The sequence below is a fragment of the Eleutherodactylus coqui genome, chromosome 7, assembly GCF_035609145.1.
Source record: "Eleutherodactylus coqui strain aEleCoq1 chromosome 7, aEleCoq1.hap1, whole genome shotgun sequence".
NCBI classification, from domain to species: Eukaryota; Metazoa; Chordata; class Amphibia; order Anura; family Eleutherodactylidae; genus Eleutherodactylus; species Eleutherodactylus coqui.
In genome coordinates this window covers 196,479,051-196,506,558 of record NC_089843.1, presented here as the reverse complement: position 1 = coordinate 196,506,558, position 27,508 = coordinate 196,479,051, and the positions used below count along the sequence as shown (strand labels likewise).

At 48.3% G+C, this 27,508-nt stretch overlaps 1 protein-coding gene across 1 annotated transcript in view; it reads left to right on the top strand.

The window, feature by feature from the left end:
- Nucleotides 1-5,368: 5,368 nt before the first annotated feature.
- The window catches only part of B4GALT1 (beta-1,4-galactosyltransferase 1), a 71,431-nt gene continuing 49,291 nt past the window's right edge, over nucleotides 5,369-27,508 (top strand). The window contains exon 1 of the mRNA XM_066574225.1: nucleotides 5,369-5,722. Coding sequence (XP_066430322.1) covers nucleotides 5,458-5,722 — 265 coding nt within the window. The 5' untranslated portion in view covers nucleotides 5,369-5,457. The remainder of the gene's footprint in view (nucleotides 5,723-27,508) is intronic.

Here is a 27,508-nt window from a genome sequence, read left to right as displayed (position 1 = left end):
CAATGGGTTCTATTTTCTGCGTATTGCACGCGCAAATTTCGTACATGTGAAGGAACCCTTATTGGCCAGCTTTGGCACCCAGTAAAGAACCACATTTGCCCACTACCAGGCTTCTGTCCTTCTTAATGCGTCCAGCTGGCCCCACCTGCCTGACATGTAGACGGTAAAATAAAAAAGGTGAAAGTAGTAAAATATGAAAAAAGGGGAACCCCCCACAACTGATCAGCCCCATCTCAAGTGACGCCGCAACACTGAAAATCGCTGTATGCCCTATTTTTGGGCGATTCCTTGTAAAGTTTCGCCCATTAATTCTTATGGGATCTTTATAAAAGTTGTGTCTCGCTTGTGTGCCACAGGGTGAAAATGTTACCATTGAAAACTACAGGAAGCACCGGTGATCTTTTCACACGTCTGAAAATCACAAGTACATAGATGCGAGGCGAAGCAAAACGCATTGACTATAAGGGGGTCCGTTCGGTTTCTACTCAGCTGCCCCCAGTTTGGATGGAACAAAAAGCAGTGTGCACAGCACTTTTTCTTTGGGTATTTCGAGCCGGATCTGTGACAGAACCTCCAACCACAGCTTCCAACACAGATGGAACGGGTGTTATTTCATCCATTGTATGTATCTCCAGATGGTGAGCTCCTCCATTACAGATTAGAATACGGCTTCAGAGCCACTCTTCTCACTGTGAGGTTACTAGGTAACGAATTACCACGTTTATGATCTACCGGGTTAATACAGATGACCCCCTCGATGTGACCCCCATAACTCCTGTTTACTGACTCTCAGATACAAAACTTTGATGTCAATGGAAACTGAAACTCAAAAATGTTTTTCCCTTCAGAGGTGATGCATGTGACCCCCTTTGTCACCGGATACACATGGAGCCTGAGATCATAGTGGCCGGTAAGGAGGGGATTTAAACTCTAATCACAAGGAGTAAGGTCCAAGGAGCATGGAGACATAAGGTGGTCACTATCGTCAACACCTGCATGGCCGATCCATCTGTTTGGTAGTTGTCACTCATTTCTGACGTCATTGTGACAATGTGGGATGCGTCCTGTGATGTCCTGCTTCGGCTGTGGCAGAAGCCATATTTGTAGTATCCAGACACAAAATTCCCGGGAATGTTCCTTGTGGAAGAAGGGGCTGTACACTGTCCTACTAGTTACATAATATGTTAGGCTGAATGAAGATAATGTCCATCTAGTCCGGCCTGTTTTAACCTTCCCCTTGTTGGTCCAGAGGAAGGCAAAAAAAAAACCTGCGAGTCAATTAGCTCCTATGGAGGAAAAAATTCCTTCCTGTCTACATAATGACAGCCAGGGTAATCCCTGGATCAACAACCCCACTGGTCACCTCATGTCTATATCAAATAATAGCATAGCATTCTAGAAAAACATCTAGTCCACTCTTAAACTCCTCTATGGATTTTGCCATCACCACGTCCTCAGGCAGAGTTCCACAGTTTCACTTCTCTTACAGTAAAGAGCCCCCTACTGCATTGGTGATGAAACCTGCTTTCTTCTAGGCATAGAGGATGCCCTCTTGTTACCGTCGCAGTCCTGGGTATAAACTGATCATGGGAGAGATCCTTGTATTGTCCCCTAATGTATTTATACATAGTTATTTGATCGCCCCTTAGCTGTCTTTTCTCCAGGGTGAATAATCACAATTTTGATAGCCTCTCTGGGTATTCCTGTCCTCCCATTCCATGTATTAGTTTAGTTGCCCTTCTTTGAGCCCTCTCAAGCACTGCAACATCTTTCCTGAGCACCGGTGACCAGAACTGTGCGCAGTATTCCATGTGGGGCCTGACAAGTGCCTTATATAGTGGAAGAATAATGTTCTCGTCCCTCGCCCCTATACCTCTTTAATGCACCCCAAGACTTTATTAACTTTTGCAGCAGCTGACTGGCATTGGTTACTCCAGTTTAGTCTACAATCCACTAGTACCCCCAGGTCTTTTTCCATATCACTTTTCCCTAGCAGTACCCCATTTAGTGTATATTGGTGACATCCGTTTCTCCTGCCCATGTGCAGAACCTTACATTTATCAACATTGAACTTCACTTGCCATTTTTCTGCCCAAGCTCCCAGCTTATCCAGGTCCGTTTGTAGCCATACATTGTCCGCCGTTGCATGGATTATATTGTATAATTTTGTATCATCTGCAAATATTGATATTTTGCTGTGCAGCCCCTCTATCAGGTCGTTGATAAATATATTGAACAGAATGGGGCCTAGTACTGAACCTTGTAGCACCCCACTGGCGACGGTGGCCCAATCAGAGTACGAACCATTTATCACCACCCTCTGCTTTCTATCTCGGAGCCAGTTCCTTACCCACTTACACACGTTTTCGCCCAATCAGAGCTGTCTCATTTTATATATCAGCCTATTATGTGTCACAGTGTCAAAGGCTTTAGATAAGTCCAGATATATGAGATCAATAGATTCTCCCAGGTCCAGCCTAGAGCTTACTTCATCGTAGAAGCTAATCAGATTGGTCTGACATGAGCGACCCTTCATGAATCCATGCTGGTGAGGAGTTATACCACGGTTTTCCTTGAGGTATTCTATGATGGCGTCTCTCAGAAACCCATCAAATATTTTTCCAGTTATTGAAGTGAGTTATAGTGCACAACACATTCCCCGTGAGGGAGTTGCCATATGCTCCATGTAGACAGGTATGTTTCCCCTCCCCCACATTCTCACATTATGTTTGTAAAGTGTGCACACGTTTTGCCTGCAGCGATGCTGTGAGATTGAAGGATTGCTGCATGTCCTATTTTTGGGTGATTCCACCCAAGGTATTGCCCATTATATCCTACGGGATCCTTACATAGATCGCATCGCACTTGTGTGCCACCAGGTACAATTTTTACCATTGAAAACCATTGAAAGCGCTTGTGATCTTTTCATACGTCTGAAAATCGCAAGTACATAGATGCGAGGCGAAGCGAAAACGCATCGTGCTTGCACTCAGAATTGGAACTTTGCAAGCGCCTGCCTATGTGAACGCACCCTGTGGCCAGATTCATACAGCCGAGCGCAATATCGCATGAGGAAACTCAGCCTGATATCACGCTTGTTCATGTGCGGTTTTCACAGCGATGCGAAGCATTTTTTATTAAAGAGGCAGCGCACCATTTCTGTAAAATTGTGATCCTCATGCCTGTGAAAGGATCGCAAGTGTCCCCCATTGGACGACATGAGAGCGTCGTGCGATGCTTTTAAGGTCCCAATGAAAACAATGAGCGAGACGTTCCGAGGGAGCGTCAAAAGATAGAACGTGTGCGATTATTCTTCTCTCGCTGCGATGCTGAAAGGAAAACATGAATGAATCCATTGAAAAAATGGATTTCATATTCGCGCAAGTTTCATAATTCTGCGTTTTTTCGCACTGTCACATTGCGTGATTTTATCGCCCGTGTGAAACCGGCCTGTGCCAGACAGCTGGAAGGCGGCTCCATCTCCAAAGACTCCCTGACCCCACCGCTCTCCATCGGAGTTTGTATACTCGTGCGGAAATAACATGGCCGCGCTTTGTTGCCCAGTTTGAGGGCTGGTGACAATTGCAATCGGTAGAGATCACACCGACAAGTTCGCGCAGAATCTTGCATACAGTCAGCAACGGGACGTCTAATCTCTGCTCGCCCTGATGGTGGATACATATCATAGGACCCGAGCGTGATTTAATGGCGTATTACGCACTCGGTATACGTACGCATAATACATGGTCAATGGAGTCAATGAAAGCACATTATTTTCACTGACCCGCTCACTTTTGCGTATAATATGTGTATAAAAAGCATGTCTCATTTTACCGCATAATTCCCGTGATAGAACGCTATAGTTCTTGAAGGGGGTGTAATAATCGCTGTACATATGTTATTACATGTGTGGCTTTAAATATAACGTTGCTAAGCAACAGAGCGGGAAATTAAAAGAAACAAAAAGATGTCCGATTGCGCATGGCGGCGTACGTGAGATAGGCTATCCTGTGCAGTGTAAAACCGCTGTCCTATGCTGGTACACCGCCGGATCCACAGCGGTAAAACGTGGCATTTGGGCTTAAAGAGACGGGCGTGTTTTAGTCCCGTTATGTGGCTGTGATAATCAATGGTTTTGTTTCCACCAGCGGGATTCTCGCCCGATAGGGTTGGACTTACGTCTGGCCGCTTTTTTTTCCCAAACCCCTGCACTATGGCGCCAAGTTTGAAAGGCCGGAAAAAATAACTTTCATACGCAACTACGCTCCATAGCAGAGTGTAGTTGCGCATACAGCCGTATGAAACCGCACTTAGGCTGGAATAGAGGGGGGTTATATGGGGCCTAGAGGTGGGTTATGGGGGGCCTTTAGGGGCTTATGGGGGCCTACAGGGGGGACTAGAGGTGGGTTACGGTGGGAATAGAAGTGGGTTACAGGGGGACTAGAGGTGGGTTATAGGGGGACTAGATGTGTTTTATGGAGGCTTAGAGGTGGGTTACGGGGGGACTAGAGGTGGGTTACGGGGGGACTAGAGGTGGGTTACGGGGGGACTAGAGGTGGGTTATAGGGGCTTAGAGGTGGGTTATGGGGGCTTAGAGGTGGGTTATGGGGGCTTAGAGGTGGGTTACGGGGGGCTTAGAGGTGGGTTATAGGGGCTTAGAGGTGGGTTATAGGGGCTTAGAGGTGGGTTATAGGGGGGACTAAAGGTGGGTTACGGGGGACTAGAGGTGGGTTACGGGGGACTAGAGGTGGGTTATAGGGGCTTAGAGGTGGGTTACGGGGGACTAGAGGTGGGTTATAGGGGCTTAGAGGTGGGTTACAGGGGACTAGAGGTGGGTTACGGGGGCTCAGAGGTCGGTTACGGGGGCTCAGAGGTCGGTTACGGGGGCTCAGAGGTCGGCTACGGGGGCTCAGAGGTCGGCTACGGGGGCTCAGAGGTCGGCTACGGGGGCTCAGAGGTCGGCTACGGGGGACTAGAGGTCGGCTACGGGGGCTCAGAGGTCGGTTACAGGGGACTAGAGGTGGGTTATGGGGGCTCAGAGGTGGGTTGTGGGGGCTCAGAGGTGGGTTGTGGGGGCTCAGAGGTCGGTTATTGGGGCTCAGAGGTGGGTTGTGGGGGCTCAGAGGTGGGTTGTGAGGGGACTAGAGGTGGGTTACGGGGGCTCAGAGGTCGGTTACGGGGGTCTCACATCGGTTAGATGGGTTCTAACAACTCCGAACTGTTATGGAAGAAAAGTTTCCTCCAAGACGCCGAGTGATGGCGGCCGCGGGGAATAGCGGGAGCTCCACTGAGCTGCACTTCCCCTCAGGCAGCCGTCGGCCGTGCAGCGCTGGGCGGGATGCTACATGTCCAGGCTCCCTGCCCTTCCTCCATGACACCTCGGGCTGACGTCACGCGGCTCCGCTGGCTGGTGCTGTAGGTGCCCAGTGCTGCGCTAAACCCCCCGGGCTCGGCAGGATGAGAGAGCCGGTGCTGCCCGGCGCCTCGCTGCAGAGAGCCTGCCGACTGCTGGTCCTCTTCTGCGCGCTGCACCTCAGCGTCACGCTGCTCTACTACATGTTCGGCGGGGAGACCGACTACCTCACGGAGCTCCGGCACTTCCAGTACCGGCAGAGAGCCAACGCGACCCTCGGCCCGGCCGAGCACAACGCCACGCAGGAGCCCCCCGTGGTCACCCCGGCCGCCGCACTACAGGACTGCCCCGACAGCTCGCCGCTGTTAGGTAAGAGCTTCTACCATCTGCTCTGTTGTGTACCCTCTGCCCCCATCTCTGGCATCAGACCCCAGTACAGCCCTGTGCCCCCATCCCTGGCATCAGACCCCAGTACAGCCCTGTGCCCCCATCCCTGGCATCAGACCCCAGTACACCCCTGTGCCCCCATCCCTGGCATCCGACCCCAGTACAGCCCTGTGCCCCCATCCCTGGCATCCGACCCCAGTACAGCCCTGTGCCCCCATCCCTGGCATCAGACCGCAGTACAGCCCTGTGCCCCCATTACTGGCATCAGACCCCAGTACAGCCCTGTGTCCCCATTACTGGCATCAGACCCCAGTACAGCCCTGTGTCCCCATTACTGGCATCAGACCCCAGTACAGCCCTGTGCCACCAGCCCTGGCATCAGACCCCAGTACAGCCCTGTGCCACCAGCCCTGGCATCAGACCCCAGTACAGCCCTGTGCCCCCATCCCTGACATGAGACTCTAGTACAGCCCTTTGACACCAGCCCTGGCATCAGACCCTAGTACAGCCCTGTGTCCCTATTACTGGCATCAGACCCTAGTACAGCCCTCTGCCACCAGTCCTGGCATCAGACCCTAGTACAGCCCTGTGTCCCCATTACTGGCATGAGACCCTAGTACAGCCCTGCGCCACCAGCCCTGGCATGAGACCCTAGTACAGCCCTGTGCCCCCATCCCTGGCATGAGACCCTAGTACAGCCCTGTGCCCCCATCCCTGGCATGAGACCCTAGTACAGCCCTGTGCCCCCAGCTCTGGCATCTTACCCCTGGCATGAGACCCTAGTACAGCCCTGTGCCCCCAGCCCTGGCATTAGACTCCAATAAAGCCCTGTGCCCCCAGCCCTGATATCAGACCCTAGTAGAGCCCTGTGCCCCTGGCATCAGACCCCCAGTGTAGCCCTCTGCAGCCCTGACATCTACCCTCAGCCCTGTGACCCCAGCCCTGGCATATGACCCCCAGTACAGCCCTGTGCCCCCTAATCCTGGCATTTGCCTCCAGCACAGCCCAGTGCCCCCAGCCCTAGCATTTGCCTCCAGCACAGCACTGTGCCTGCAGCCCTGAAATTTGACCTCAGCACAACCCTGTGCCCTCTGCAGCCCTGGCATCTGCCTCCAGCCCTGTGCCCCCACCCTGGCATCTGCCTCCAGCCCTGGCATCAGACTAGTACAACCCTGTGCCGCTATCCCTGGCATCACACACTAGTACAGCCCTGTGCTGCAATCCCTGGCATCAAACCCTAGTATAGCCCTGTGCTCACAGCCCTGGCATCTATTCCCAGCACACAGCACTGCACTGGCATCTACCACAAGCACATAGCACAGCCCTGGCATCTATTCCCAGCACACAGCACTGCACTGGCATCTACCACAAGCACATAGCACAGCCCTGGCATGTGCACACAGCACAGCACTGGCATCTACTCCCAGCACAGACCTGTACCCTCTGCAGCCCTGGCATCTGCCACAAGCACACAGCACAGCCCTGGTATCTACCCCCAGCGCAGCCCTGGCATTTGCTCCCAACACTAGTGTGCAGCGAACATGGGTGTCTATGTGCTCAGCAGCCACTAGGGGGCACATGAAAAACTGTTGTCCTTCAGTCCTGACAACAGATGTTGCAGCAGGGTTTGGGAATGACGGGGAGCGAGTCTTCCATGGAAGAGAAGCTGGAGATCACTTGATAGCAGCCCGAAGAGGGCAAGTTGGCTTGTGTTGGATAGTCGTTTACACCGAGGGGCGAGGGGAAAAGGCCGGAGTTGGCGTATCACCAAATGATTCGGCATGTTGAAATCTACCATGCCCGATCCCTCTTTCTCCTTCAACATCTGCAGAGAGAGTCGGGAGCTCTGTGCCCACGTGACGCCATCGTCGGATCCCGCCAGTTGGGTTCGGCTTGCTCATGTGAATGGCCAGCTAAGCCCATGTTCACACTGCTGTGTTATGAGAGCAGAAAAACGGAATCCACTTTCCAAACAGCTCTCTCTTATGGCGGATCCACGCGGCCCGCGGTGACTAGAAGGGGTCCTTGTGGCTTCCAACTGTCATTTTCCCGGATGAAAATGTGCTAAAACACTTATCTTAGGAGCCCCATTGAAATGAATGGAGGCTTAGTGCAGTGTTTGTAGTGGGCGGTGAAAAACTAAAAAACTAGTGATAAGGGAAGCGAATGTCACGTTGGCCCTGACCCATCACTGCTTCCTGCACACAAGGGATCTGCTGTTACTCCACGTCATCCTTCTCCGAAGCATCAGGAATTGCGCAAGCTCAGTTGCATAGGTCATTGACTGATATGAGCCAGTGATCATTGACTAGTGTTTACCTTACCTGTCTTTTAAAGGGAACCTGTCACCGCCTATGAGCACCATAATCTAAGTTAGGGAACTCCTAGGACAGGAATCCGAGGAGGTATTTTGTATACTTACCCGCCTCCCGGCACTCGTGCTGTCAGCCTCAGAAGTTGGCGCCCGGACCGTGCAGCGGACCCAAAGCTCCATTCATCTCTATTGGAGTGTGTGCACACAGCCTGCAGTTTTTAGTCTACTGCATGGTCCGTTCGCCGACCTTTGGAGCTAATTGGATGAGTGCAGAGAGATTGGTAAGTCCCTATCACTGGCGCATTAACATGTTTGAGCCCCCACTTGCTGGATTACTTACTATGTCCTTGTGACTCCGATTCACTTTTAAGGGAGTACAGAAGCTGCCCACTTGGCTGTTTCCATACTCCTGACCACATACCGGTCAGATCTCGAGGTAGATGCAGGTCCTAGAGCTGTGACCTGCTTCTATCAGACATCTGTAGCACATCCTGTGGATAGGCCATGAAGGTCTGAGATGGGTAAACCTCTTCAATAGGCTAAGGGCTTATTTACACGAGCGTATGTCGGGCGGGTTTTTACGGCCGGCCAATACACACTTCCATCTAAGCAGTCCCTCCCCCTCCGTTCTGTCCCGCCCATTCCCATTGCTGGCTATGGACAAGGGGCGGGGTGGGAGTTTAGCTCCTCCCTCGCCCCACCCACTCCTATTGCAAACTGCTTGGAGGGGAGGAGAGGGGGAACTGCTCAGATGGAAGCGTATATCGGACGGCCGTGAAAACACCAGTCAATATATGCTCGTGTAAATAATCCCTAACATTGACCAAAACAAAACAGTATTGCAGTGTGTTGTATGGGCAATCCAGCAATTGCATGTTCAAGTCCCCTCGTAGGACTTAAAATAAATACTACAGCTTGCTCCACAAAAAACAAGCCCTTACATGGCACCGTCGGTGGGAAAGTTAAACCATGCGGTAGTCTCAACAGTGATAAAAATAAGATGTTCGGCAAATTTATGGCCGTAATCACCCTGACCTGCAGAATATAAGACAGCGTGTCATTTTGGCATTGTGCAGCTCCTTTCTAACAGTGCTCATTATGAGAGAGCAATTAGTTTTCCTTTTAGTCCCCCTAGGGGACTTGAACGTGATTGTTGGTGGATTGCATTGTATCTGTTGGTGTTGGCTTATTAAGCCCTGCCATTGATCACGTTGTAGGGTGGAGTCATAAGGCGACACAGGGTGCCCTCCCTCTAATAGTTTAGATGCCATAGTCAGCATTGATCGCAGCATGTAAGTGGTTAAGTGCCTACCAGCTGAGTTATTTCCAGTCGCTCCCATTGTGAGCGGGTGTGATATTTAGGATATTTAGGCCCAATGTCCACTTGCACTGCTGAATCCCGTGGACATTGGGAGAAAAAAAGGTTCTCTTGCCTCTGCAGTGCAGATCTCTGTGCCGGCCGGATCTTCTTTCTTCAGCACGGTGGATGAGTCCGGACGTGCCGGCGACGTGCCAGACACGAGCAGTGTATTTTATTTTATGAATGTCCTGCTTTCCCATGGATCTGCGGCACAGCCACAATGACAGCCGTGATCTGCAGATACAATGGAGCTCGCTGCGATTTTTTCCTGCACGCGCAATTCGCACGCCGGGAAAAAATGACATCCACATGCTTTAAACTGCCCTGCGGATGCTAATGCATCCCTATGGGCTTCTGGAGCTGCGGATCTCCCTACGTGGACATAGGGCCTTAAACCCACCAGCTATGGAGTAGCTCAGCAGCCCACTCTATACTTCCCCTGTGAACTAAGATATGTGTATATACATCGCAGGTTATTAAGGGGTTAAAAAATAGAAGTAGGCTTGCAAGAAAAACAAGCCCTCCTACAGCTGATGGAGAAATGATATATGGCCCTTGGAAGGCGGTGAGGAACAAACAAAGGCGAAGTTGTGCAGATTTTCATGCAGCTTCGCTCACAGAAACTCTGCAGCCGATTATAAATGAGAATTGCAGTCGGGTGGGAAGTGCGGCTGCTATATAGATGGTATAATGCCGCCCTGTAGTGTGAACTAGTCCTCACGCCACTTACACACGGCTGTATTTGTAAGCCAAAGCCAGAGTGGGTCCAATACGGAGAAGAGGCGCAAATGTTCCCATTCTTGCCTCTCTCTCTCAGCAGGGTCAAATCCGACCCAAATACTGCCGTGTGACGGAGGCCCAGGGCTAAAGCGTGCAGGAAAACTAAACTGCAGCCATTGTTCTCTGCATTATGTTACACACTGATCGCCTATGTGTGGAGCGGTGTACGCCTATGGGTGGCGCGGTGTACGCCTATGGGTGGCGCGGTGTACGCCTATGGGTGGCGCGGTGTACGCCTATATGGGTGGCGCGGTGTACGCCTATATGGGTGGCGCGGTGTACGCCTATATGGGTGGCGCTGTGTACGCCTATATGGGTGGCGCTGTGTACGCCTATATGGGTGGCGCGGTGTACGCCTATATGGGTGGCGCGGTGTACGCCTATATGGGTGGCGCGGTGTACGCCTATATGGGTGGCGCGGTGTACGCCTATATGGGTGGCGCGGTGCATCGGGGAAAGGATTCATCTTGGGGGTAAATATTGGTTGCACAAACATATCTGGTGAGCTGCCAGCTGCGCGGCGGATGAAACTAAAAAGCAGTAAGAGAAAGCAATGTGACATTTCCGGGTTGGTGATTTAAGCAAGCAACCTCAAAAACCACTTTGTATCGAGTGAGGGGAAACTCCGTACTCTCTATGGTAACGTTCTAGTAGTGCAGAGATTAGCAGCAGGCGGCAGGCCTCCTCTCAGCTCCACCCAGACATTCTGTATAATGGATGCCATAGCGTAGAAGAACTATTTTTCGTGTTGCTCACCCCCTTCCTCCATCAGACAGTTTTTGCCGTGATGTTTTCAAATTTTTTTTGGTTCGGTATATGCCAAAAAGCTCGGAATACGTCTTTAAGGCCCCCAAGATTTTCTTTTTTTTTTTTTTTGCATTGACGCATTTACTAACGTTTTCTGTTGAAGGATTTTTTTTTTCCTCTCTTTTTGTGGGATTAGTTGTGTATTTGCCATTAGCACCATTTTGGGTGCCTATGCACCGAGTGGCTCTTTTATTAGAGACACCCATCCTATAGTTCATTGGACTTCCTTTTGGTTGTTCTTCACAGTCGCAGCAATTTGCCATGGTATAGATTCCACTACGTGTTGTTCTAGAATATTGGCCCGTGTGGACAAGATAACTTCTCACAGACAATGCAAATGAAAGAGAATCCCTCACATTGAAGATGCTATCCAAACTGTCATCATGTTATAGAGCCGGAGGAGCCGAGCAGATTGATATATAGTTTTATGGGGAAAGATTTAGTGTAACTTGTAGTTTATTCATTTATATCTCTGCTCGTTCTGAGCTGGAGTCCAGGGGGCGGAGCCATCAGTGATTGACAGCGATCTCAGCTATTACAAGTGTAACCTAGCAGTTGTTTCTGCACATTATCTTTCTTGATTTAATAACATTGTTTACTTCTGAACATTATCTCTCAAGGTTAGTCTAGTTCACTTCTAAGACTCATGAAAGCGGTCACAAGCAGAACACAGGCGGCTCGAACCAGTTTGTGGAGGGGATGTGAAATGAACTAATACATGAAAACTTCATAGAAGACCTTGTTTGTGATTTGCAACAAAATGCTGGATTTTGGAGTTGGGAAACATCATTTGACCGTTAAAGGGGTTGTCCCGCGAAAGCAAGTGGGGTTCAGCACTTCTGTATGGCCATATTAATGCACTTTGTAATGTACATTGTGCATTAATTATGAGCCATACAGAAGTTATTCACTTACCTGCTCCGTTGCTGGCGTCCTCGTCTCCATGGAGCCGTCTAATTTCAGCGTCTAATTGCCCGATTAGACGCGCTTGCGCAGTCCGGTCTTCTCCCTTCTGAATGGGGCCGCTCGTGCCGGAGAGCTGCTCCTCGTAGCTCTGCCCCGTCACGTGTGCCGATTCCAGCCAATCAGGAGGCTGGAATCGGCAATGGAACGCATAGAGCCCACGGTGCACCATGGGAGAAGACCTGCGGTCCACCGTGGGTGAAGATCCCGGCGGCCATCTTCGCAAGGTAAGTAAGAAGTCACTGGAGCGCGGGGATTCGGGTAAGTACTATCCGGTTTTTTTTTTTTAAACCCCTGCATCGGGTTTGTCTCGCGCCGAACGGGGGGGCTATTGAAAAAAAAAACAAACCCGTTTCGGCGCGGGACAACCCCATTAAGTATCACCTAAATTGAACTATTTGACTCTAACACACTGTATATACAGTCATAGACAGCCGTCAATCACTGATGGCTCCGCCCACTGGACTTTTCAGATCAGAATGAGCAGAGAAATTGATAAAATACAAGTTCTAGCCAATCCTTCCCCATAAACTATATATCCGTCTGCTTGGCTGGAGCCAACATGCTTCCTTTAACTGGAGATACTGACCTGCTGTGACCATCTGACAGGAAGGGTCATGGATTCTTGCGTTACGTTTTGACCCTCCCATCAGCGCAGCGCAACATAAATCTAGATTCATCGGACTATGCGATGTTTTTTTGCCGCTCGCTGATCCAATTTTATTTGCTCTTTTGCCCAGTAAAGTCTTACCCTCCTGTTTGTTTTCGTCCAGGTTCAAATGGGAGTTAGCACATTTACGTGTGTATTTGCGCAAATCATGCATATTTGCGCATGCAAAAAAAGCGTGCAAGCATGCTCCCTTTTAATTTCAATACAGTTAAGTCAAATTAGTCTAACTTGTGCTACGTTTGTGAAAATAGAATATGCTGCGTATTTTTTCATACAAGCAAAAAATCCGCTTATGTGAACGATCCGATTGAAATCAATGAGTTCTCTTCACTGCATATTGTGTGTGCAGATTTTTTGTGCGTAATACGCCGTACAAATAGGCTATATTTACACAGGCGGCCGTGTTACAGGTTAGAGAAAGTCTGACATATGTCGCACTTGTTTTACTGTCATTTTCAGGCTTCTGCAATACTTGTTAAAACTACCTGATTTGCACCCCTATACATGTTTCACACATGTGAAAACAATCGCAATGGCCTTTAACCCCTTAACGACCAATGACGTACCTGGTACGTCATGGAGCGTCGGGGTATGTATGAAGAGAGGTTGCGTGGCAACCTCTCTTCATACAGTGCGGGCATCAGCTGTTTATAACAGCTGACACCCGCGGGCAATAGCCGCGAGCGGCCGCGCGGCCGATCGCGGCTATTAACCATTTAAACGCCGCTGTCAATTCTGACAGCGGCATTTAAATCCCCCGAACGATGTTCGGGGGTCCCGCGCGGCCCCCCCGCGGTGAGATCGGGGGAGCCTTGCACGTATCATGGCAGCCGGGGGCCTAATGAAAGGCCCCAGGGCTGCCTTAGCAGACTGCCTATCAAGCCATCCCCGTGGGGTGGCTTCATAGGCTGCCTGTCAAAAAGCAGTATGACGTAATGCTATAGCATTACGTCATACTGCAGGAGCGATCAAAGCATCGCATCTTAAAGTCCCCCAGGGGGACTTCAAAGTAAAGTAAAAAAAAGAATCAATAAAGTTTTTTTTTAATTGAAAAAAAAAAAAGTTGTAAAAGTTTAAATCACCCCCCTTTTGCCATATCTATTATTAAAAAATCTAAATAATAAATTAAAAATATGTATTTGGTATCGCCGCGTCCGTAAAAGTCCGATCTATCAAAGTAGCACATAATTTTTCCCGCACGGTGAACGTCGTCCGAAACAAAAAATGAAGAACGCCAGAAATGCACTTTTTTAGTTACCCTGTCTCCAAGAAAAAACGCAATAAAAAGCGATCAAAAAGTCATATGTATTCCAAAATGGTACTATCAGAAACTACAGGACATCCCGCAAAAAATGAGACCTTGCTCAAGTACGTCGACGGAAAAATAAAAAAGTTATCGCGCGCACAAAATGACGACAGAAAATAATTGAAAAAAATTTTATGTCTTTAAAAAAAAAAAAGAGGAGTATAGTAAAAAAAAACCTAAACAAGTTTGGCATCGTAGTAATCGTACCGACCCATAGAATAAAGTTATCATGTCGTTTTTGTTGCCATTTGTGCGCCGTAGAAGCAAGACGTACTAAAAGATGGCAAAATGTCGTTTTTTTTCCATTTTACTCCACTTAGAATTTTTTAAAAGTTTTTCAGTACAATATATGGTACTTTAAATAGCACCATTGAAAAATACAACTCATCCCGCAAAAAACAAGCCCTCATACAGTGACGTGGATGGATAAATAAAGGAGTTATGATTTTTTTAAAGGGGGGAGGAAAAAACGAAAATGGAAAACGAAAAATGGCCGCGTCATTAAGGGGTTAATAGGTAAAATGGAAAACAAAACGCATCGCAGTCGCATTAAAATCGCATTTACACGTGAGTACAATGTGGGTTTTTTTTGTCTCCCATATAGAGTAATGGGAGATTCTCTCAGCAGAGTTGCCCAAAAATAGGACAATACTGTGATTTTTCTATTTCGGATTCTCGGATTGTGTCAGTAGAGCTTTTGTGCCGATACAAACCAGTCCTTGACGTACATTTGTGTCATGATGGCTTAAGGGGCTAAATCTCCTTTCAAGTCTCACTAAGAGATTGTATAATACACTGCATGTATATATTGCAGTGTATTGTACTGTCAGTTATTAAACACTGTATCTGACACAGACGTAGGGCTCATTCACGCGGGCGTATGTGTACAACACTGTAAGTATCTCACAACCTTGTACTCATCACAACTCATTCGCTCTGCCGGAAGAGATGGCGTACGGGCTGTGATTGGCACTGCACATGCCCGGGATGCGCAGTGTGACTATTCTTTTTTTCCAGATTCCCCGCTCTGTGCAGGGCAGAGCTGCGTATTGAAATGCTGCCTCTTCACAATGCCTGCGAATGGACAGCGTCACATACCTAATACATGGTGACAATACGCCCGTGTGAATGAGCCATAAGGTGACAGATCTAAGAGACTTTATTATAACCCATCCACTCCGATCCTCACACTTTAACCCATTAGATGTGATTGCAGGGTGCGATCTCCCATCTTGTCGTGTGATACAGCTGATACCTATCTACAACTAGCAGTTCATACAGCCAATTATTGGCCTGTGTATAGGGGGTCTGTGGGGTTTACATATTTTGCCATGATATTTGGTGCTGTGAGCTTCATGTCCCTCCAGTTTGTATGAAAGATCATTGGCTAGAGCAAAAAATGTTAAAGCTACATAAAAATTTAGCAAGTACCCCACTTTTGATCTATAAGATACAGTTTCCTGTTGTCTAAAACATTGGTGTAAGATAAAAAATGCTCATATTACTTAAAACCTACCTGATGATCTAAGGAAGGGGTTAAAGTCGTTAACTTTGATGGCGTAGAGTAGTGATACCAATGCTATTGATGATGATCCACCAATTTTTTTTTACAAACCATGGAGTGGCGTATCACAAAATATATGGAGGCGAATGTGTGCCTATTAAATTCTATGGTAGCCGCTCCTGCCAGCGGCACTGAGATATGTTATCAGGACTCGTGTGGGACTTTAACCTTCCTGATAGGGGAAAGTCACCATAGCAAACATTGGCGTGTAGAGATAGGGCAGACGGCCATATATCCTCCAGTATGACAGCATTATCAGGAGGCATGGGTTTCCCACATACAACCAGCGGCCAGCAGCGATTCTAGCTATCGGGAATAAGTCAAGGAGTGCAGAGATTCCACACGACACAGGAATTTAAGACTCTTGGCCACCTATTTCCACCTCTTGGAATGGTCTGTGGTCTCTAGGCTCTGCTTCCTACTAAGTGATGGCCACCAATCTGTTCTAGAAAAAAAGCCAAAGGTCTAAAAACACCTCTTATAGAAGCGGGGGAATTGGGCTCCTGGAAGGAGGTGTGGTGATGACGTTGTATGGGATGACTAGTATACCAAATTCTGGAGGCTAGCACTGGTCTAGTGTAGCGCAACCAAGCAGGTTTCAGGAACCCAACTACTCCATGCCATTTGGTTCATTGGGGTTTCTTTGGTTCTATCAGTCCATGACTGTTCAATAGAAAAAAAGGATATTGCAACCAGGAAAAGTCCAATAAATGCTCCTAGACTGAAGTCCTATGATGCACAAACCCTATGGAGGGGATCTTTGCGTATGCTTATGGGCCAGGTGGGCCTCAGACATGGACTGCAGCCTTGGGTCCAGGTGCCGTCCTGTGGCTTACATTTTCAGTGGAAAAGTCAAAAGATGGGGTAAAACTTCAATTACTGCATCAAACAGCTTGAGATAATGTTCTCTTTGGTCAAAGATCATTTTAAAGGTTGAGATATTAAAGGGGTTTTCCAGGGAAATAGTATGAAAAAGTGAATGTCAGTGAGTCCTCTCATGCAAATCTTTAAGGAGGACAGAGTTCAAACAGCCTACTACCCCGCTGGGGACTCCAGCCAATCAGCTGATCGGGTGTCCTCTGTCAGTGCCGCTACACAAAGGGGTACGGAGTGGAAACTGCTGCTCTGTAGTGGCCGATGCTTGTAACTGCAGGAGCAGCTTTCATCAGACAGTAGACAGGGGGTCGGAGCAGCAGCTTCTGCTCTAGTAATCCTCTGCGTATTTCACGGATCAAAACTTCATATGCCCGTGTGAATGCCGCCTTAGTGTGCCCAGTTACCCATCGTCACTGCGGTATGTCACTCGTCCTGTTGGGATGGAATGCACTGTGATTTCCATCTTCAGTTACCTTCTGGCCTGTAAGGAACGTGTCCCTTCCAGTTGTTTCATGATTGTCTGTTTGCCTATTGTGAAATTTGGTTTTATTGCCCTTTCATGGAAAAGACATAATGATAGTCTTGTAGTTGACTGAACTTATGGTATGAAACCAGTAATTATTGTTCTACACCCCCGAACCAGCCTGAATAAAGGGAAAAAGTATCACTTTAGAGACCTTTCCCACGAAACGGATTTACGCTGCAGGTCGCAGCCAAGTCGGCTGCAGATCCACTCCAGAATGTTCAGGTCTGACCGCAGACTTTGATGCAGAATGGCAGACAGGTTTTAGCCATCTTCAGTTCTGCATCAAAATCCACACATAGCCTGCGGATTCTGGTGCGGAATCTACCGCTACTTGCGGTGCGTCTTGCAACCTTTTCCGTCCCTTTCACTTCTCTTCGTCATGCGTAAAACTGAACGACGGATCGGCCGTGTAACCTGATGAATATCTTCTAGTGGCACAATACAGAATGCCAAGTTTATGCCCTTGTTGTTGTGATTTTCATAGTAATCCTTAAGGGCTCATGTCCACGGGCAAAATATGATTTAAGATCCGCAGCGGATCTCCCGCATGCGGATCCGCATCCCATAGGGATGCATTGACCACCCGCGGGTAGATAAATACCCGCGGATCGTCAATAAAAGGGATTTAAAAAAAAATGGAGCATGGAAAAATCCGGACCATGCTCCATTTTCGTGCGGGTCTCCCGCGGGGACGGCTCCCGCGGGCTTCTATTGAAGCCTATGGAAGCCGTCCGGATCCGCGGGAGACCTAAAATAGGAATTTAAAGTATTTACCATCCGGCGCGGGCGGGGAAGGTCAGCTGTTCCTCACGGCCGCATCTTCCTTGCTTCGGCTCGGCGGATGTGCCCGGCGCATGCGCGCGGCACGTCGGCGACGTGCCGGCGACGTGCCGCCGGCGTCAGGAATTCATCCGCCGGCCGAAAATGAAGATCCGGCCGTGAGGAACAGCTGATCTTCTCCGCCCGCGCCGGATGGTAAATACTTTTAAATTCTTATTTTCGGCGCTCATGTCCGCGGGGCAGGAGGGACCCGCTGCAGATTCTCCATGTAGAATCTGCAGCGGATCTGATTTTCCCCGTGGACATGAGGCCTAATCCTGAGATGTGATTAAAGGTGCGTTCAAACGAGCGAAAGTGAATGATAATCGTTCAGTCTAAATGCGAGCCAATGACTGAACGCCAAGCAATAATCGTTTACTTTTCATTCGTTGTTCATTGTCAGCCTGACTTCTATACCGGGGAAGGTCCTTGAACAAATTATTAAACAGCATGTATGCAAGTACTTGGATGAAAATAAAGTAATTAACCAGAGCCAGCATGGGTTTTTATCAAACAAGTCATGCCAGAAGAATCTAATCTACTTATATTGCAGAATCACCAACCTGGGTTGATCAGGGAAATGCGGTGGATATAGTATATCTTGTCTTTTAGTAAGGCATTTGACAAAGTATCACATACCATACTTATTGGAAAAAATGACCAAATATGGGATTGACAAGGCAACTGTTAGTTGGATTCACAACTGGCTGAGTGATCGTACTCACAGAGTGGTCATAAATGGCTGCACATCCAAGTGGAAGAATGTATCAAGTGGGGTACCACAAGGCTCTGTCCTGGGCCCAGTGTTGTTCCAACATTTGTATAGATGATCTGGAGGAGGGAATTGATGGGAAACTGATCAAAATTCCCGATGACACAGCTTGGAGGGATAGCTAACACTAGGGAAGAGAGGGAGAGCATTCAAAAAGATCTAGAGAAGCTTGAACAGTGAGCGGCGACTAACAGGATGGTATTTAACAAGGAGAAATGCAAAGTCCTACATCTGGGCAAGAAAAATGAAAAGAGCACATACAGAATTGGAGGATTTGGGCTAAGCAGCAGAACATGTGAAAGAGGCTTGGGTATACTAATAGATCATAGACGGAACATGAGTCAACAATGTGATGCAGCAGCCAAAAAGGCAAACCCAATTCTGGGATGTATTAAGAGACGCTCCTGGCGTCTCTGAAGCTCTGTGATGTACCGGCTGCCGCTTGGCCGGCGCACGCGCAGAGCGTAGCGGGCGGCTCTTCACTGACATTTCTGTGCGGGCCTCTCCGAGACCTGCACAGAAATAGAACATGCCGCGAGTTGTGTTCCGCATGTGATTTCATGCAGACAAATCGCAGCCCTCTGCCTAGAATTGCGTTTTCTAATGCAATCCTATAGCAGTGGCAGTGACGGAATTTCCGCCCATGTGCAGGGAGTGAAACTGGAACAAGTTCAGAGAAGAGTTACCAAGATGGTGAGCGGTCTGCAAATCATGTCCGATGAGGAACGGTTAAAGGATCTGGGAATGTTTAGCTTGCAAAAAAGAAGTGTGAGAGGAGACTTAATAGCTGTCTACAAATATCTGAAGGGCTGTCACACTGCAGAGGGATCAGCCCTATTCACATTTGTACAAGGAAAGACTAGAAGCAATGGGATGAAACTGAAAGGGAGGAGACACAAATTAGATATTAGACAGTGAGGGTGATCAATGAGTGGAACAGGTTACCACAGGAGGTTGTGAGTTCTCCTTCAATGGAAGTGTTCAAACAAAGGCTGGACAAATATCTGTCTGGGATGATTTAGTGATCCTGCACTGAGCAGGGGGTTGGACCCGATGACCCTGGAGGTCCCTTCCAACTCTACCATTCTATGAGTCTATGCAGGCATAAAAATTATTGTTGGCATGTTCGCTTATCTTTCGGTCTAACCCCTTCCCGCTCCAGGATGTACATTTACGTCCTAAAGCGTTAGGGTATGTATGAAGAGAGGTCATGGGGCGACCTCTCTTCATACAGCGCGGGCGTTAGCTGTTTATTACAGCTGACACCCGCAGGCAATAGCAATAATCAAAATAATAATAATCAGAAAAAATTAAATGTCTGGAAAAAAAAATAGTATATTAAAAAAACTATACATTTGGTATCTTAGTAATCGTTGATATAACTGTAAAGGGCTCATTTTGTGCGTGTCTTGTAGTTTCTCTTGGTACCATTTTGGAATACATACGACTTTTTGATCGCTTTTTGTAAAGAAAATTTCTTGGAGACGGGGTGACCAAAAAAAAAGGGCAATTTTGGCATTTTTTCCCCCAACGTTCACCATGTGGAGTAAATAATGCATTACTTGGAAAGATCTGACTTTTACAGATGCAGCGATACCAAATATGTCATTTTTATTTTATTATAAATATGGCAAGTTTATTTTTATATTTTTTTACTTTTAATTACTTTTTATTTATTTTTTTTAATAACTAAAACTTTTTTAAACTGATTTTTTGCTTTTTTTTGCTTTTTTAGTCCCCAGAGGGAACAAGTACTTGCAATGCTTTGATTGCTCCTGCAAGTTGATGTAATGCTGCAATCTGCCTTTCAGAAGGCCTCTAGCTGCCATGACACCCACACGGCAACCCGCTACCTAATCGCAGGGACTCCTGAACATGGGTCGAGGCATTTAAATGCTGCTGTCAGAATTGGCCACATTTAAAAGGTCAACAGCTCTGATGAGCGGCGCAGCTTATCGTAGCTGTTGCGAGCGTGGTCGGCTTTAGACACAGCGGTCAGCCATGTTGTATCAAGCGAGATCACCCCGCAATCCCCATTCATACAGACTCCGACCGTGCAGGACATAATTGTACAGTGTTCAGGTGTAAGATGGCAAATGTGAAAGCCTAAAGGATTCTGGCTTGAATGTGTCTGCCTATCTGAACGGGTGGTCAGCTGCTGACGCCAGGGAGTAGCAGAGCGCTAGGTGTGGCTACCTGCAGGATCACTCCTGGCTCTGCACCCATTCCGGTTGAGAAGTGTACTAACTCTGTGTGTACTTAGAGATAATCTTTCTGTATGATTTCACATGGCATTGACATTTCGGTATGAGGCGAGGAGCCGTAATCCGGGCTGCACCCTTCTAAAGCTAAGCCACTGTTAGTTTCCCAAGTAGGGAAACTTTTACACGTAGCGCTAACTATACCGCGGTTCACACGGGCAGCAGCTTAAACACAAAGGTCATTTTTGTATTTTAAGAGGCTCGTTCGGTTCTCTGTACCGGTGAATGCGACCGATCAGCGAACGAGCCAACGACTATTTTCATGGAAAAAATAGTCTTTCATCAGGTGCCATTGGTGTCTGTTGTGCGGTGGTTCCATCATAAATGGAAGCCATAATGCCGATGTGAACATAACCTTATCGCATCTTTCCTCTAGCCATTCTTTGCGGGGCAACTGCTCTGAAGCCCGTCGCCATGTTTTTGCAGACATCTCTGAGAGCTCCATAATCTAGTGCCGGTCACACTAATTCCAGTCATGCGTCTGCTGTGTGGATCTGTCCAGGAGTTTGGAAGAAATGAGCATTTTATTCATAGCAGCCAGACACAGAAGTAGTCCTTAAAGTAGTCCTGGATATTCATGAGCTGCAGTCTAGCCACACCCACCCGACCATCCAGCCAATGATTGGCAGTTTTCTCTGCTGTCTGCTTACAACAGTACATAGAATCAATCATTGGCTGGAGGGTGGGATGGGCGTGGCCACCCTGCAGCTCATAAATATGAAGGACTACTTTCAGTAGTCCTCTGTACATGTGCAGCTCCTGATGAAATGCAAGTTTCTCCAAAACGCCTGCACAAATCCACACAGCAGACGTATCCATGTGATGGGCACTACATTATAATAAAGATGGTGCCAGTCTCTTTAAGGGCCCGTTCACATGGGCGGATTTGTCTGTATTATATGACTTACATTGGCGTATTCGAACAAGCGTTTGTTATACACTTACTGTATGCAGCATGTTCTATTTACATCTATATTTATCGATCAAATCACACATTAAAGTCACTGGAATCACCCAAAAACACAGCAGATACCGCGTTTCCCCGAAAATAAGACCTCCGCGATACATCCGCCTAAGGCCTCATTTCCACGGGCAAAAGAAGAATTAAAATCCGCAGCGGATTTTAACTCTTCTCCTGCCCGCGGATCCGCACCCCATAGGGATGCATTGACCACCCGCGGGGTAGATAAATACCCGCGGATGGTCAATAAAAGGGATTTTAAAAAAAATGGAGCATGAAAAAATCTGGACCATGCTCCATTTTCGTGCGGGTCTCCCGCGGGGACGGCTCCCGCAGGCTTCTATTGAATTTACTATCGGAATTTACTCACCCGCTCCGGTTCTTCTCTTCGCCGCGGCGCCATCTTCTCTCTGTCACGGCCGGATCTTTTTTCTTCGGGCCGGCGCATGCGCGGGGCACGTCACTGACGTCATCCTGCGCATCCGCCGAGCCGAAGAAAGAAGATCCGGCCGCGACGCAGAGAAGATGGCGCCGCAGCGAAGGAAGGATCCGGAGCGGGCGGGAGGTAAGTTTATTCTGATTTATTCTTATTTTCAGCGCTCATGTCCGCGGGGCAGGAGGGACCCGCTGCAGATTCTCCATGGAGAATCCGGAGCGGGCCTGATTTTCCCCGTGGACATGAGGCATTACAGTCCTGAGTTGATATTAAATGGCTCTTTGCAATCCATTGCTGAATGCCGCCGATGATTCCAGACATCCGGACTGACGGAGGCCTCGGTTTCTGCTTTGCCACAGACTTGCGCCATTTCTCAAACGGGTTCTGAATACAACGTTTATCAGCCTTCCACAATACATATTCGCTGTCTTCCATGGGGAAGACTTAGGAGAACCGGCTAAAAGAAAATCTGCCTTTGTTACCCATGGCAACCAACCACGGCGTGTACTGCTGAGGTAAAATGCAAGGGCTACGGCCTCCTCCAAAGAGCGCGGCGCCGGGATCGGAGGCAAGATACTTTCATGGCCGACCTTGTCTGTCTAATATATATGGCCGCCTTTAGAATAAAGCTCTACAGCGATGAGCGACAAGCCTCCCTAATAATGGGGTTGTCTTAGTGAAGCGTGACGTCATGCGTAAACCGCAGGTAAAAGTCATACTTGTGATGCGACATTGTATAGATTAATGATGTAGCCGTTAGGGCTCATTCACACCAGTGTATATAAGGAGAGCTCAATCCCCATTGTTTAGCATCGGGGTAGTCAGACCTACGCAGATAAAAAAAAACAATCCGCAGCGTGGCCTATTTTGGTTTGTATTACGGATCGACGTAGCCCCTTGAAGTCGATGGTGGTGTGAGTACGCATGGTAAGCGAGTATTCGCTGTGTATTTGCAATGGACCTGATTGCGGTGTGGTTTTTGCTCATGAAAAATACTTTTAATAGGCGCACAAAAGAATAGCGCAAACGGGGCCATTACACAGGGACTAGGCACAGATGAAAAACTGCATTCTTCCGTGTGAATGACACCAGCTCAAGAAGAAAACCTGTCCCTGTGGGTGTAAGGTCGAGCGGAGTCATCGCTGAGTGGATCTGAGCTCATTCTGTGAATTATTTACCACATTGGAATGTCTGAGAGATAAGTAGCTTGTAGAGACTGCGCCAAAGACGAGCTCACCTTCAGGAGCCTCTGTACATAGGCTCTCCGGAACTAGTCTAGGGCCCTGTAACACGGGACGGTTGTCAGGTGCAGGAGCGCTCGGCAGCAGTCCCACCGATCATCACTGCTTGATATGTTTATGCCCGAGCGATTAAAAACAATGATTTATCAGCATTAAGGCGGAATGCAGACGGCGAGGGCGGATTCTGACTGTGAGATCCTTGCAGCGGGATGCGACCTGCACCCCTGCAGAAACCTCTCGCTTACCTGTCTGGCGTCTTTGCTCTGCGGACGTGCTGGCTGGCGTACAGCCGCACATGCGCGGTGCAGAGATGGCGTGGCAGTGCGACCCCTTGAGTCTCGCACTGAAATAGGACATGCCGCAATTTCCACAATCGCAGCTGTCTGCATAGGATTGCATAAACCAATGCAATCCTATGGGAAGGGCGCAACGGCGGAAATTCACGGAACAATCATCTTTCAGGATCCAGCGAGGATCTGAGGGATCGTTCAGCGTCAAAGGGCCCTTAAGGTTATGCTAAAGAAGTTGTACTACATGGTGATAGGTGTGAATGGTTTTGGCAGCGGAGGGTCAAGATTGGGGTGGTTTCACATCTGCGGCAGGGATTCTGCTTGCTGCTCCGTTTGGGGATCAGGAAAGGGGAATCTCCACAGCCGAGCAGTTTCGTCTCTGGATGGAGCTAAACTGCATTGGGAGAACCCAATGACTGTGATGGAGTCTGCCCAGCTGCCTGGTAGCACTTTTTCTTCCAGGATTTTGAGCCGTATCCGCGACAGAACCCCCAGCCGGAGGCTCCGTCACAGACGTGACCGGTCTTATTCCGTATGATCACTTTTAGGCCTAGTGCCCACGGCCGTGACTAGCTCCGCTGCGGAATTCCGTTTGCGGTGCCCGTCAAGGCGCGCCCCCAGAGACCCCATACTTGCCTCCGGATCTGCCGCCCGACGTCCTGCATGACGCAGCCGGTGGTAGGCAGGGAGGCGTTTTCACGCTATCTTCCCCATGTGCTACAGCGGAAGATAGCGTGACGGATGGCTTCCATTGATTGCAATGGAAGCCGTCCGCGCGTACGGCCGTGGCAAATAGAACATGCCGCGGGTGAATTCTGCACCGTGAGCATTGCACTATTGGATTCAATAGAACCTAATAGCTGCGGGGCAATGTCGCGAATTTCCGCTGCGTATCACGCGGCAAAAATCCGGCTGTGGGAATTAGGCCTTATACAGTTTCCTTTCCCTCTGAATTATTGTAGTTTTGTCTGTGTACAAACAGCCTTTTAACATGGTGATGTATTTTATTACTGGACCCCTTGGAAATGCGTCTAGTTTTCAGTTTTTGGGGGGTTTTTTTCTCCCCGCTTGTGCAAAAAAACCTTATATTTCCATTAATATAGCTGTATAAGGGCTGGTTTTCAGCGAGATGAGTTTTTAGTGGTACCATCTAATGCAGTGTTCCCCAACTCCAGTCCTCAGGAACCGCCAGCAGGTCATGTTTTCAGGATTTCCTCAGTGTTACACAGGTGATGTAATTATTGTCGGTGCCTCAGACATTGCCACAGGTGTTCTTACTATAGGAGATCCTGAAACATGACCCGTTGGTGGTCCCTGAGGACTGGAGTTGGGGAACACTGATCTAATGTACTGAAAAAGTTTAAAAAAGGTCTAAGGGAACTGAAAAGGGGGAAAAATACACCTGTGGCATTTTCTGAGAGGCTCTTGTATTTACAGCATACACAGTACGGCAAAACTGACATGTTATAGTTTGACTTCGTACCAAATTTGGGTGCATATTATGTTGTAGTCACTTTTGAATGTCTTTTTGGAGGTGAATGAACAAAAACTGTTTTTGGCCTATTAGAGACGGTCGGGGTGTTACAAACTCAGCGGTACCACTCTCACCCGAGCAGGCTCGGGGGGGGGGGGCAGCGGAGGGGAGAGTGAGAGCGATCTCACCTCCGCTCACCTCAGCAGCCCCCCCCCCCGAGCCTGCTCAGATGAGAATGCAGTTACTCGAGAAGAGTGGGGCTCGCCCCAGTAACTGCCTTATCCGAGCGTGCTCGCTCATCTCTAGTCATTTTTGATCCTATAATTGGTAGACTACGAACTAAAAGAAAAATAGTCAACTTTAGAATGTATTTGCCTAAAATGCTTTTCTGTCTGAAGTTTCAGCTGACTTTTCAGAATACGTTTTCTGTGTGCCTGAGCACTATTTCTGGCCATTGTTAGGAGTCAGACCCTACATTTTTCTACCATTTTTTCACTGCGACCTATATGTCTAATTTTCAGTTTTTGTAGCAGCTCGCCTGTATGAGTGTGCATTCACATGAGTGAGTCTTGCGCATTGCGAGACACACAAAATGTACAATGAAATAGACCCCATTGTTTTCATAGAAAAGTCGCAGCAAGTTCTATTTAGTTTTTTTTTGCGAGTCCACAGAAATCTTGACCATCGTTTCTAATGGGTGAAAAAAAAATTGTGTCCCACTCATGTACATGTGACTTTCATGCGAGTGTGATGCGATGTTTAATTTTTCCAATTGAAAATACATGAGATGATGGAAAATACACATGAAATGACATGAAATTATTTCAAATCGCAACGCACTCACATTGCAATTTTACAAGTGTAATATCACTCCAAATTTCTCAGACCTGTATCATACTCGCCTGTGTGAATGCACCCGCAGCCCTTCTCCCCCCTCCACTCTGCTCTCTATAGACTTATAAGGGGCAACATGCCCCTTCTTCACTTCCCGTGTTCCATGTTGTTATCGCTGACTGATTTTAGAGGGAAGGGACGAGTGTGCAGAACGTCCGAGGGATGTTTCGGCACATAAACCTAATTTTACTTTTGCTTCTTATCACTTTTTGGCATCTGTTAGGTGTCTGTCATAGCAACATTCCTTAGTGCAGAGCATCCCCCTCACATACATATCAGGCAAGGCATGCTCTGTGTGATGACAGTTTGGATGACTTTGCCCTCCCCCGTGTGTTATCTGATGCAGGCGGATGTTAGTGCCTCATTTGCCTACTGCTGGTGTTCAGTTTCACTGCAGGCTGTAAACCGAGATGCTTGTTGGTGCCTACAGTATCTTTACTGCACTCGCTCCTCTCCTTACTTTATGCTAGTAGGACCACACAATGGAGGAGAGCATATTGTTTTGTCCATTTATTTTGGGCTGGGATGATAATGACAATAATGAGAAGTTTCCAGTGCAGAACAGGAAGCAGAAGACTGGGCAGAGATAATCAACTAGCTAATTACCTCCTGAATTACATAAAATAAATCAAATAATGTCTGTAATGTCTGTGCGGCATCTGAAGGACAGCGGACAAGACGTCTCCGTAATGGAAGGTTTTGTATCATTCATTTCCACACCGATGAGGAGGTTAAAGGGGTTGTCCCGAGGCAGCAAGTGGGTCTGTACACTTCTGCATGGCCATAATAATGCACTTTGTAATGTACATTGTGCATTAATTATGAGCCATGCAGAAGTTATAAAAAGTTTTATACTTACCTGTTCCGTTGCTGGCGTCCTCGTCTCCATGGTGCCGACTAATTTTCGCCCTCCGATGGCCAAATTAGCCGCGCTTGCGCAGTCCGGGTCTTCTGCAGTCTTCTATGGGGCTCCGTGTAGCTCCGCCCCGTCACGTGCCGATTCCAGCCAATCAGGAGGCTGGAATCGGCAATGGACCGCACAGAAGAGCTGCGGTCCACGGAGGAAGAGGCCATCTTCAGCGGTGAGTAGAGAAGTCACCGGAGCGCGGGGATTCAGGTAAGCGCTCCGGTGAGCTTTCTTTACCTCCCTGCATCGGGGTTGTCTCGCGCCGAACGGGGGGGGGGTTGAAAAAAAAAAAAACCCGTTTCGGCGCGGGACAACCCCTTTAAGCGACTGATTACGCCCTACGGCCTCCATCACACGGCCGTTTTTGGTGCTGCAGTAAATGCTGTACAACGCTTCCATTCCTTTCACAGCGGCCACTCGCAGAACGCTGCCTCTTGACAGCGATGCATGTTCTATCTTTGCCCGTTTTCAGCTCTGCGTCGCCCATAGAAATGTATGGGCAGCAGTGTCAGCGCTGATGACAACTCTGCACAACTTGGTACCGAGG